Source organism: Chlorocebus sabaeus, chromosome 20, assembly GCF_047675955.1.
Source record: "Chlorocebus sabaeus isolate Y175 chromosome 20, mChlSab1.0.hap1, whole genome shotgun sequence".
In the NCBI taxonomy this organism is placed as follows: domain Eukaryota; kingdom Metazoa; phylum Chordata; class Mammalia; order Primates; family Cercopithecidae; genus Chlorocebus; species Chlorocebus sabaeus.
In genome coordinates this window covers 44,509,909-44,522,813 of record NC_132923.1, presented here as the reverse complement: position 1 = coordinate 44,522,813, position 12,905 = coordinate 44,509,909, and the positions used below count along the sequence as shown (strand labels likewise).

Here is a 12,905-nt window from a genome sequence, read left to right as displayed (position 1 = left end):
AAAGTGCTGGGATTACAGGCTTATATAAGCTCTTTTCTTTTCTTTTTGAGATGGAGTCTTGCTCTATTGCCCAGGCTGGAGTGCAGTGGCACTATCTTGGCTCGCTGCAACCTCCACCTCCTGGGTTCAAGCAATTCGCCTGCCTCAGCCTCCCGAGTAGCTGGGATTGCAGGCATGCACCATGATGCCTGGCTAATTTTTTTGTATTTTAGTGGAGATGGGTTTTCACCATCTCTAACTCAAACTCCTGATCTCAAGTGATCCACTCACTTCAGCCTCCCAAAGTGCTAGGATTACAGGCGTGAGCCACTGCACCTGGCCTATTAGCTTTTTTCTGTTTAAAAAATATTTTTAAGTTTTTAAACTTTTGTTAAAAATTGAGACAGAAGCAAACACATTAGCCTAGGCCTACACAGAGTCAGGATCATCAGTATCAATCCCTTCTGCCTCCACATCATGTCCCACTGGAAGGTCTTCAGGGGCAGTAACGCACATGGAGCTGTTATCTCCTGACATGCCTTCTTCTGGAATACCTCCTGAAAGACCTGCCTGAGGTTATTTCACAGTTAACTTTTTTTTTTTATATGTAAGTAGGAGTACTCTAAAGTAACAATATAAAATGTAGTACAATAAAATAATAAGCCAGTAACATAGTTGTTTATTATCAAGTATGTACAGTACATAATTGTATATGCTAGACTTTTACACAGCTGGCAGCGCAGTAGGTTTATTTATACCAGCACCTCCACAAACATGTGAGTAATGCTTTGCACTTGACCTTGTGTCAGCTATGATATCCCTAGGTGGCAGGAATTTTTCAGCTTCATTGTAATCTTATGGGACCATCTTCATATGTGTGTGGTCTCTTTTTGACCCAAACATTGTTATGTAGCACATGACTGAATTTTGGAATCACTTTGTCAGTATTTACAAAATAGCTTTCTGAGATTTTGATTGAAATTGTCTAAAACTTTTTTTTTTTTTTTTTTTTTTGAGACAAGAGTCTCGCTCTGTTGTCTAGGCTGGAGTGCATGGCACGATCTCAGCTCACTCCTATCTGTACCTCCCAGGTTCAAGTGATTCTTACGCCTCAGCCTCCCAAGTAGCTGGGATTACAGACATGCACCACCAGGCATGGCTAATGTTTGTATTTTTAGTAGAGACAGGGTTTTGCCACGTTGGCCAGGCTGGTCTCGAACTCCTGGCCTCATGTGATCTGCTTGCCTCAGCCTCCCTAGAGTGCTGGGATTACAGGTATGAGCCACTGCGCCTGGCCAAAATTGCCTAAATTTTTAAAATCCTAAATTGATGTTGAATTTTGTCAAATGCTCTCCTGCATCGATTTTGCTGATCACATGATTTTTCTCCATTCTTTTTTAATGTACTAAATTATATTGCTTAACTTTGGAATGAAAAAATAATCTTACATTCCTGAAATAATTTCAGTTTGGTTGTGATGTTTTATTCTATTTCGTGCTGAATTCAGTTTACTAATATTTTGTTTAGGAATTTTGCATCTATGTTCATGAGACAGATTGGCCTGTAATTTTCCTTTTTTGTAACGTCCTTGTCAGGTTTAGGCCTCAAAGTTATGTTAACTTTATAAAATGAACTGTGAAGTATTTCCTCTTTTTTATGCTTTAGTTTGAGTAATATTGACTTTTTTATATCTTCCTTAAATATTTATTAGAATTCACCAGGGAAGTTATCTTGGCCTGTTATTTTCTTTCTTAAGTAAATTTTGTTTTCATTCTTTTTTATAGTGAAGTATATTGAGTTAGAATGCATACACAAACAAATGCACACAACTTAAAGTCCAGTTCAATGAATTTTGACTAATGTATAAACCTGTTTTACTTCCACTATAAGCAAAATACAGTGAATTTTGTATTTTGTAAAAAAAGTTCCCTTGTGCCCATTTACCTTCAGTACCTATCCCTACCCCAACCACAAGCAACAAATGATTTTCACGTGCTTATTTGCCATCTGTATACCTCTTTGGTTAGTTTTCTGTTTATATCTTTTGCCCATTTATTTTTTATTTTTTATTTTTTATTTTTTATTTTTTTGAGACAGTCTTGCTGTGTTACCCAGGCTGGTCTTGAGTTCCTGGGCTTAAGGGATCCTCCCGCCTCAGCCTCCCAAGTAGTTGGGACTACACACGCACAGTACTACTCTTGGTTTGCCTACTTTTAAATCAAGTTGTTTGTTTTCTTATTATTATGTTCTCTATACTGTAGGATATTCTTCCTTTCCTAGAATTTCATGTAAGTGGACTCAGACATACTGTTGTGTCTGGCCTCTTTTGTTCAGTGTAATGTTTTTGAGCTTCATCCTTGCATATTATATGTGTCAGTGATTCATTTTATTTTTATTGCTGCGTAATATTGGATTGTATAGCTATACCACAATATGTTTATTTATTCTCCTGTTGATGGAATATTGGTTGTTTCCAGTATTTAGCTATTATTATTATTTATTATTATTTATTTATTTATTTTGAGACGGAGTCTTGCTCTGTCGCCAGGCTGGAGTGCAGTGGTGCAATCTTGGCTCACTGCAGCCTCCGCCTCCCAGGTTCAATCAATTCTCCTGCCTCACCCTCCTGAGTAGCTGGGACTACAGGCTTGTGCCACCATGCCCAGCTAATTTTTGTATTTTTAGTAGAGATGAGATTTCACCATGTTGGCCAGGATGGTCTTGATCTCTTGACCTCATGATCTGCCTGCCTTGGCCTCCCAAAGTGCTGGGATTACAGGCATGAGCCACCATGCCTATCTCGGCTCACTACAAACCTGTGCCCCTCAGGTTCAAGAGATTCTTGTGCCTCAGCCTCCTGAGTAGCTGGGGTTACAGGCGTGTGCCACCATGTCCAGCTAATTTTTGTATTTGTAGTAGACACTGGGTTTTGCCATGTTGGCCAGGCTGGTCTTGAACTCCTGACCTCAGGTGCTCTACCTGCCTTGGCCTCCCAAAATGTTGGGATTACAAGCGTGAGCCACCACGCCCGGCCAGGGATGTCATTTTTAATAACTAGCCATAAACTTTAGCTTTGAAGTAAAACTATTTCTAGCAAGTGATTTTTACCTGATATTTTTTGTTGTTCTTGCCCATATTTTAGTTGGGTTGTGTTATTATAGTTCTCTATGTATTCTAGATTTAAGTTTTTGTATATGGTGTGAGGCAAGTGTCAAGTTTAATTTTTTTCCTACAAACATCCAGTTGTTCCAGTACCTTTTGATGATAAGACTGTCTTTTCCCCCATTGAGTTATCTTAATACCTTCATGAAAAGCAATTGGCCATATATATGTGGATCTACTTTTGTACTCTCAATTCTGTTCCAGTGATTTATATGTCCACCCTTACGTCAATACCATGTTATTTTGATTATTGCTACTTTATAGTAAGTGACAGCATGTTGCCTGAAATCATGTCTTCCACCTTTATTCTTCTGTTGATGTTTGCTTTGGCAATTAGGGGTCCTTTGCATTTTCATATACATTTTAGAATCAGCTTATCTATTGCTACTAAAAATGCTTGATTGGGATTGTGTTAAATCTAGAAACTAATTTAGGAAGAATGGACATATTAACAGTTTCAAGTTTCAGACCCATGAGAGTATTTTAACTCTCCATTAGGTCTTTTAAAATTTATCACAGCAGTGTTTTATGGTTTTTAGTGTAGAGATCTTAACACGTTTTTGTTACATTTGTTGCTATGTATTTGACCTTTTTGATACTAGTGTAAATGGAAATTTTTTCTTTTATGTTCTAGTTATTCATTATTACACTAAATCATCTTTGGGTGACTACTAAACATTCTGTTGAAAATTTGTAGAAATAATTTGACACCTCAAGGTGATATTTTAATGCAGACAGGATTTCCTTTTGCTTTTGTCTGGCTCGCAGACTAGATGCTGATCACTTTGTTCCAGTCAGGGACCGAGATAATTCAAAACTGGCTTTCAAGTCTAATGCGGGCTTGTCTATTTCCTGTTCACTCTTCTGTTTAGAATGTGGCCCTTCGGGATCCATCTGAAATCCTGGGTTATCTCCTAAAACCCCTCCTCTTTGATGGGCCCCAAGTTCCAATTTGTGTGAAGATTGCCAGAAGCTATACTCAGCTTATCAGCCTTCCAGCTGTTGCTTTTGCTTTCAGATTTGGCAATTGCCTCAGTGGAAAAAGTTACCTCAAATACTTGGGTCGCTTCTTTTGTCTTCTCTCTCAAAACTTGTGTAACTTTTCTAATCACTGTGGCAGTATTCTGATGCCTTCAAAGCATGCTTTCCTTTTTTTGCTTCTTTTCTTAAATATATATATTTTGTCCATCTTTCCTAAGCTGCTTTCAGCAGGAGGGTTGATCTGAGATAACCTGGGAGGCCATTCCAGAAGTGTCTTTCTCTTCCTGTCCTCCACCTTTCACTGGAATATAATATTGTTTTCTGTATCTCATTTAATGCTGTACTCCCAGCATTTAGAATAGTGTGGAGCACAGAGTAGAATATCTTTTGGATTAAAGATGAGGCTAGCCAAGAGTTTGAGGCTGCAGTGGCTATGATTGTGCTACTGCACTCCAGCCTGGGTGAAAGAGCGAGAGACCCTGTCTCTAGTAAAAGAAAAAGAAAGAATGAGGGTGAGTGCAGTGATTTAACACCTGTAATCCCAGCACTTTGAGAGGCTGGGACAGGAGGGTCACTGGAGCCCAGGTGTTTGAGACCAACTAAAGCAACATAGTAAGACTCTGTCTCTCTCTCTCTATTTTTTTAAATTTCTTTTTAAAGAACAAATTCATTAGCATTTTATTTGAGAAGATAGAATGGTAATTCAAAAAAAAAATCTTTCTTGTCATTTTTTCAAAACTAAGATATATCCTTTCTTGAACATAATTATGGTGAGTTTTGAACTAGAACTCAGGACCTTTAGGATTGTAAGCTCTTTTTTTTATAATTTAAAAATATTTTAAATTTAGAGTTGTCCCTATTTTTTATTTTTAATTTTCTTTCTTGCCTAAGATATTGTAGAATCTATTTTTTATTTTAAAAATGTTTAATTGACAAACAGTAATTATAATCTCTTATTGATATTTCCTTAAAATTTAAAGTAACATCTTTGGTCTTTGTTTCTCCATTTGTAAATGATTTATTCCTCTTAGTCATGGACATAGTTTCCATTGTTGTTAAAGAAACTTTGAGAGGCATTGAGGGAGGTTGGAGGGAGAGTAGGGTGGACAGAGGAGCAGAGGAGAGAAGAGGGAAGCTCATTAAAAGCCATGTGGAGAGGGAGTGAAGAGCAGAAGAAAGAATAGAGGGGACCTGAGACACCCAGAGAGGGACAGAGAACCATGGCGTCTGGTGACACTGCTGCCAGAGAGGAGAAACATAGCCTTTGAGAATGTGAGCTCTGCCTCCAGAAGCACAACATTCAGGCACTGCTCAAAGATTCTATTATGCAGTTGTGCACTGCTCAACCCCGGGGACCAGTGGCATTCCTCAGGGAACACTTTGAGAGGTTGGAGAAGGAGGAGACAAAACAAATTCACAATATGCAGGAAGCAGGCACTTGTACAGAATTAAGGAGAATGAAATCTCTCCTCCTTTATCCAACCCAGTGGTTAAAGATCAGAGGTGACAAGGTACCGTCAGCACTGAATTCTTCATGGAGGAAGATGCCATATTATATGTTAGAAAGATTATACCGAAAGATTATAAGATTATACCAAAAGCCATTATAAGGCAATGTCTTTAGCCAAAGCCATTGAAAGGAATGTGCTGATTTCACATCTTGATGATAATGAGAGAAGTGATATTTTTGATGCCATGTTTCCAGTCTCCTTTATCACTGGAGAGACAGTGATTCTGCAAGGTGATGAAGGGGATAACTTCTGTGTGATTGATCAAGGAGAGAGGGATGTCTGTGTCAATGATGAATGAGCAACCAGTATTGAGGAAGGAGGGAGCTTTGGAGAATTTGTTTTGATTTATGGAACACCTAGAGTAGCAACTGTCAAAGCAAAGGCAAATGTGAAATGGTAGTGTATCAACCGAGACAGCTATGGAAGAATCTGTATGGGAAGCACACTGAGAAAGTGGAAGATGTATGAGGAATTCCTTAGTAAAGTGTCTATTTTAGAGTCTCTGGATAAGAGGGAGCATCTTATGGTAGCCGATACCTGGGAACCAGTGAAGTTTGAAGACTGGCAGAAGATTGTGGTGCAGGGAGAACCAGGGGATGAGAGATGAGTTCCTTATTATTCTAGAGGGGCCAGCTGCTATGCTGCAACGTTGGTCAGAAAATGAAGAGTTTGTTGAAGTGGGAAGATTGGAGCCTTCTGATTATTTTGGTGAACTTGCATTACTAGTGAATCATCCTCCTGCTGCCACAGTGGTTGTACATGGCCCCTTGAAGTACATTAAGCTGGACCAGCCTAGATTTGAATGTGCTCTTGGCTCATGCTCAGACCTCCTCAAACGAAACATCTAGTAGTACAACAGTTTTGTGTCACTGTCTGAAATCTGCCTCCTGGGCCTCCCTTTTTTCCTCTCCCCAGTCCATACTTCACTCATGCAGACCACTTTATTTTCGCTATTTACAGTGCTACATGGACACTAGCATCACAGCTTCTTGTCTGTTTGTATATTACAAGTTGCTCCCACTGTACCGTTTTTAATTTAGAGTAGTAATTAAATGCTCGTACACAATTAAATAGAGTTTTGTGGAGTCTTTGCTGTTACTGCTTCACTTTGGGCAATGTTAGTATTCAACCTCTGAGCAGTGAGTGCCATGCTTTTGGGTGAGGGCAGATCGCAGCATCAGTTGAATTACCATAGAGTAATGATGGAACAGTGTAAGATTTTTGTTTTTTTTAACTGACGTAACTTTCTAGTTTTAAGCATATTTAGACTGTGGACATTTATGCTGTATTTCTTTATAGAATAAATGATTTATCATTAAACTTTAAGGATTAGGAAAAATGGATACAGAAAAATCTTAATATAATAGAAATACATCTGCCTGTAATTAAACTAGTTTAAGGGTGGAAAAATGCCCATTTTTCGACTCTTAAATTATCAGTGGTATGATCAGTTTAGTTTCTTTTTTTAACCAGAATTTTTGTTTGCCAAGCTAATTTGCCTGGTTTTGTTTATATCTTGTTATTAATGTTTTACCTCCAATTCTGAAATATTTTTAGATGTATCTATCTATACCTGTCTTTTAAGTTTGGAACCAAATCATAGACTGCAAATATTGGGTTATGATTTAACTACGTCTGCCTCTGCTCACAAATTCTGATTAGACCTTTATCCAGCTAGTGCCAAGTATTGATCAGATGCTGAATTGAGGATCAGAATTTGAGATCTACACTCCTGGTTGTTAATTTAGAGCTTTTGGTTAATGTACATCCTTCAGTTGACTCTAGTATAATCTCCTATGCTTATCAAGCTGATTCCAGGAGATTGAATTTGCTACAACTAGATTCAGTTGGAACAAAAGTCATAACAGAAATGGAGGTGATATTGCTAAAGGGAGAGGTATCAAGCTGACAAAGTTCAGTGTCTGGAACTTTTCCCCACTAAATTCAGTGGGATATGAGATTTTGGAAGTTTTTTTCCTTTTTTTTTTTTTTTTTTTTTTTTTTTTTTTTTGAGACAGAGTCTTGCTTTGTCACCCAGGCTGGAGTGCAGTGGCGTGATCTCTGCTCACTGCAACCTCGGCCTCCCAGGTTCAAGTGATTCTCCCGAGTAGCTGAGACTACAGGCACAGCCACCACGCCCAGCTAATTTTTGTATTTTTAATAGAGATGGGCTTTTACCATGTTGGCCAGGCTAATCATGAACTGCTGACTTCAAGTGATCCACCCGCCATGGCCTCCCAAAGTGTTGGGATTACAGGTGTGAGCCACCATGCCCGACCGAAGCTTTTTACTTTAGCATTTGTTCCTTCCTTTTTATTTCAACTAGAATTTCTGGTGAGATGGGGGTAGGGTATGGTATGTTTGTGTTTTTCAAATTGATATAAAAGGCCATTCTGCTACAAGTCCTACTTTCCTATCTAGCATTTATTTCTCTAGCAGACTTTTTAAAAAGTGAACTTATGTTTTGAATCTGAACTGTATTTCAGTATTTTCTAGCCTTACGAGTTACATTATTCCAATGATATCCAACAGTTTATTTTTATTTTTTGTTTTTATTATTATTTTTTGAGACAGAGTTTTGCTTTTGTTGCCCAGGCTGGAGTGCAGTGGCATGATCTCAGCTCACTGCAACCTCCACCCCCTGGGTTCAAGCAATTCTCCTACCTCGGCCTCCCGAGTAGCTAGGATTACAGGCACCCGCCACCACACCTGGCTAATTTTTTGTTGTTGTTGTTTGTTTTTTTGAGACGCAGTCTGGCTCTGTCGCCCAGGCTGGAGTGCAGTGGTGCGGTCTTGGCTCACTGCAAGCTCCGCCTCCCAGGTTCACACCATTCTCCTGCCGCAGTCTCCCGAGTAACTGGGACTACAGGCGCCCGCCACCACGCCCGGCTAATTTTTTGTATTTTTTGTAGAGACGGGGTTTCACCATGTTAACCGGGATGGTCTCGATCTCCTGACCTCGTGATCTGCCTGCCTCGGCCTCCCAAAGTGCCGGGATTACAGGCGTGAGCCACTGCGCCTGGCCATTATTATTATTATTATTATTATTTTTTAAGTAGAGACGGGGTTTCCCATCATTTTGGCCAGGCTGGTCTCGAACTCCCGACCTTGGGTGATCCACCCGCCTCAGCCTCCCAAAGTGCTGCGATTACAGGCGTGAGCCACTGTGCCTGGCCTATTATTTTCTAAATAGAATTTCATAGTTCTGTAATGTAGGCACTTATTTCCATTGTGATTTACATATAATGTAATGTAGGGATATATTTGGGAGTGACAACAAGCATTTTTCCATCTGTGTGCAACTGGCTCTGATTATTGATCACCTCTCCTACCCTTTCCCAGGTCATTTAAATTGGTCATGGTAGGTTTTTTGTTGTTGTTGTTGTTGTTGTTGTTTTCATTGATTTGAAAAAGTTTCAGATTGTTTCTAAGTATGAAGTATAAATCTGGGAAAGAGATTTGATTTATACTTTAGTATGAGATAGGAGGCCACCTCGTTAAAAATTTTTAAATTTCCAAAATAATCCATACTAAATGAGGTTTGCTGATCAGTACTTTGTCTTTAGCTACCTTTTTATATTTAACTAATAAAATATAAAAATTATGTTTTTATAAGCTTAAAAAATTAAAGAGCCTTCAAAGAAAAAAAGATAGCAAGGGCATTGGAATTAATGTTTTAAACAATCAAAATGCTTAGTTATAAATCCCAGCACTTCAGGAATAGGGGGATTGCTCGAGTTCTAGAGTTTGAGACCAGCCTGGACAACATAGTGAGACCCTGTCTCTAACAAAAATTTAAAAATCAAGTTGAGTGTGATACTGTATGCCTGTAGTGTTAGCTTCTTGGGAGGCTGAGGTAGGAGGATCATACTTGAGCCTAGGAGTTCAGGGTGGTAGTAAGCTATGATCACGCCACTGCACTCCAGCCAGGGTGACAGAGGAAGACCTGTCTCTTAAAACAAAAAACAAAACCCTTAGGTATAAATATAAACTTATAAGTTTTATTATGTAGTAATCCTGCCCGTGAATACAAACAAAACAAATAGATTATTGTGTTTTAATACATAAAGATGAAAATTTTCATAAAAAATTACATTTTGAGTAATATGTAAATGTTTATCTGTGTTTCTCCCCCCTCTTCCCTTTAGGGCCATTTTGAGTGCCAGATCTAGTTATTTTGCTGCAATGCTGAGTGGCTGTTGGGCTGAAAGCTCCCAAGAGTACGTTACTCTTCAAGGGTAAGCATATTTTTACAGGGCCATTTGACTGCAAATGATTGCAAATTGCATTTCATACAAAGCACTTTTTATGAATCTGATTTCCCTGGATGTTCAGTGAAATACTTCTCAGGTAGAATTCAACAAAGTACATTTTCTGAAACAGGAAGTAATAGAGAGCATTCATTAATAGAGGTATTGTATTAATCTGCTTATGCTTCTATGACAGAATATCCAAACTGGGTGATTTAAACAACAGGTATTTATTTTCTCAAGGTTCTGGAAACTGAAAGTTCAAGATAAACGTGCCAGCAGTTTTGGTGTCTGATGAGGGCTCTGCCTCTGGGTTGCACTCTGCCGCCTTCTTGCTGTACACTCATGTGGCCCTTCCTTGGTGCATGCACTTGGAGAGAGAGTCTTATGGTACTTTTTATGAGGAAACGAATCCTATCAGATCAAGGACCCATGTGACCTCATTTAACCTTAATTACTTTCTTAGAGGCCCCATCTCTAAATATGACTACACTGGGGGTTAGGGCTTTACCATATGAATTTGGAGGGAACACAGACATTTCAGTTCATAACAGGTAGTTTTCTAAATTTTTTTTTTATTTTTATTTTTTTGAGGTGGGATCTAGCTATGTCGTCCGGGCTAGAGTGCTGTGACACAGTCGTGGCTCAGGCGTTCAAGGCTGCAGTGAGCCATGGTCACACCACTGCATTCCAGCCTGGGTAACAGAGCCAAACCCTGTCTCAAAAAAAAAAAAAAATATATATATATATGTGTACACACACACACACACACACATATATATACACACGTATATATTTTATATAACTTAAAGTATCTCCAGTTATCTCAAAGGGATCTTAATTGTTTAAACTATTAATATGCAAAGCAAATATTTCCATTCCATTTCTTTTTTTTTGTTTGTTTTTTGAGATGGAGTCTCATTCGGTCACCCAGGCTGAAGTCAAGTGGCAAGATCTCAGCTAACTGCAACCTCCATTGGTATCCCAGGTTCAAGTGATTTTCCTGCCTCAGCCTCCTGAGTAGCTGGGATTACAGGCATGCACCACCACACCTGGCTAATTTTTGTAGTTTTAGCAGAAATGGGGTTTTGCCATGTTGGCCAGGCTGGCCTTGAACTCCTGACCTCAAGTAATTCACCTTGCCTTGGCATCCCAAAGTGTTGGAATTACAGACATGAGCCACTGCACCTGGCCTACATTCAAGTTTTTAAATACTAATATAACAGTTTTAGGAAAGGGGTATTAGAAAATCAAATTAATAGTAGTTCATAAATAAAGACTTGGAAATCACTGACCTTACCAAAAGGACTATGCTGGAGACCTTTCCAAAGAAGGTTTTGCTCTTCTCTGAGAGAAGAGATCTTCAGAAATACACATTTAGATACTAGATATACAATTTGGCTGTTTGATGGTCTTTATTAAGTGTATAAAGAGAAATTAAACTCTTCAACCTAACTGAGAAATAAATGTGCTTAGAAACGTCCAAAACATGAAAATACATGGCATGGGCAATACATAGCAAAGATATGTAACAACAGGAGAAGTGAGTTGTTTTCCCTACTTGTATCTACCTTTTATTTGTTCTCATTTATTATTTCTGTATATGTGCTTTTAAAAAATACATTATGTAGGCCAGGCACGGTGGCTCCCACCTGTATTCCCAGCACTTTGGGAGGCCAGGGTGGGGGGATCATGAGGCCGGGAGTTCAAGAGGAGCCTGACCAACATGGTTGAAACCACGTCTCTAGTGAAAATACAAAAACTAGCTGGGCATGATGGCACATGCCTGTAATCCCAGCTACTCAGGAGGCTGAGGCAGGAGAATCTCTTGAACCGGAGAGGCAGAGGTTGCAGTGAGCCGAGATCGTGCCACTGCACTCCAGCCTGGGCGACAGAGTGAGACTCCGTCTCAAAAAAAAACACACACACACAAAAAAACACGTTATGTAATGATGATCAAATTAAATTCTTTTTATCTGAGGTCAATATAGGGCCTCAAGTGATCCTCCTGCCTCAGCCTCCTAAGTAGCTGGGATTATAGATGTGTACTCCTACACCTTGCTAGTTTTTATAATTTTTAGTAGAGATGAGGTCTCTTCGTGTTGCCCAGGCCGGTCTCAAACTCTTGATCTCAAGCGATCCTCCCACCTTGGCCTCCCAAAGTACTGGGATTATAGGTGTGAGCCACTGCACCCAGCTTAAATCACATTTGTCAATTCATAATTCAGAGTTCATTCCACTACAGTCAGTGAAGAAATTTAAAAGTTTTCCCATTGGTATGTGTTCTTGACCTAGCTCAGACTGCTCTTCTTCTCCACTGTGTAAATCTATGTCCCACAGAACCCTAATGCTCCTAGTAGGCACGTTAGGAGAAACACATGGCATAGGATTGGGATCTTAGGGGAAGGCCATTTGGTAAGGGATGCCCCTTCAACTTTTATCTGTTTTTTATAGTTCAAGGTAGAAGATGCTCAATAAATAATGATTTGATAACATACTAACAACACTGTATAACTTATATAAAAATCTATTGTTGTCATTCTGTTTAATGGTATACCTGCATGGATGTTATTTGAAGAGTGTATTCTTCAGGTAAAAGGAAGATTAGAACATTATCTTGGCTGGAAGTTTATGGGAAAATTGAATCATTGATATTGATTAAACCTTAATTATTTCTGGATTTGAGTTTTCTTTTATTTTTCAGTATAAGCCATGTAGAACTGAATGTTATGATGCATTTTATATATGGAGGAACTCTGGACATTCCAGACAAAACTAATGTTGGGTATGTATTCCTTTTTAATAATTTAAAATATAACAGAGTTAGGTTCTACTTTGTTGAGCTGTGTTGCAAAGTGTTAATGAAGTAGAAACTGCTTTTTATAATCTATTTTACTATATCTTCAGTATGTCTTGAGAACATCTAAAAATAAGCAGGTCACCTTATTTAGAAGAAAAGGTGACTTATCAACTCACAGTAATAAGATTGAAAACAGTCTTTATTAGACTTAAATTTAGAAGA

General features: G+C 38.8%; 1 protein-coding gene and 1 pseudogene across 2 annotated transcripts in view; both read left to right on the top strand.

Annotated features, from left to right (window-relative positions):
* The window catches only part of BTBD8 (BTB domain containing 8), a 99,437-nt gene that overhangs the window by 39,088 nt on the left and 47,444 nt on the right, over positions 1-12,905 (top strand). For both annotated transcript variants that reach the window (XM_073008582.1, XM_073008581.1), the window contains exons 5-6: positions 9,782-9,871; positions 12,588-12,668. In XM_073008582.1, the coding sequence (XP_072864683.1) occupies positions 9,782-9,871; positions 12,588-12,668 (171 nt within the window). The remainder of the gene's footprint in view (positions 1-9,781; positions 9,872-12,587; positions 12,669-12,905) is intronic.
* On the top strand, positions 5,145-6,909 carry LOC103224439 (cAMP-dependent protein kinase type I-alpha regulatory subunit pseudogene; annotated as a pseudogene).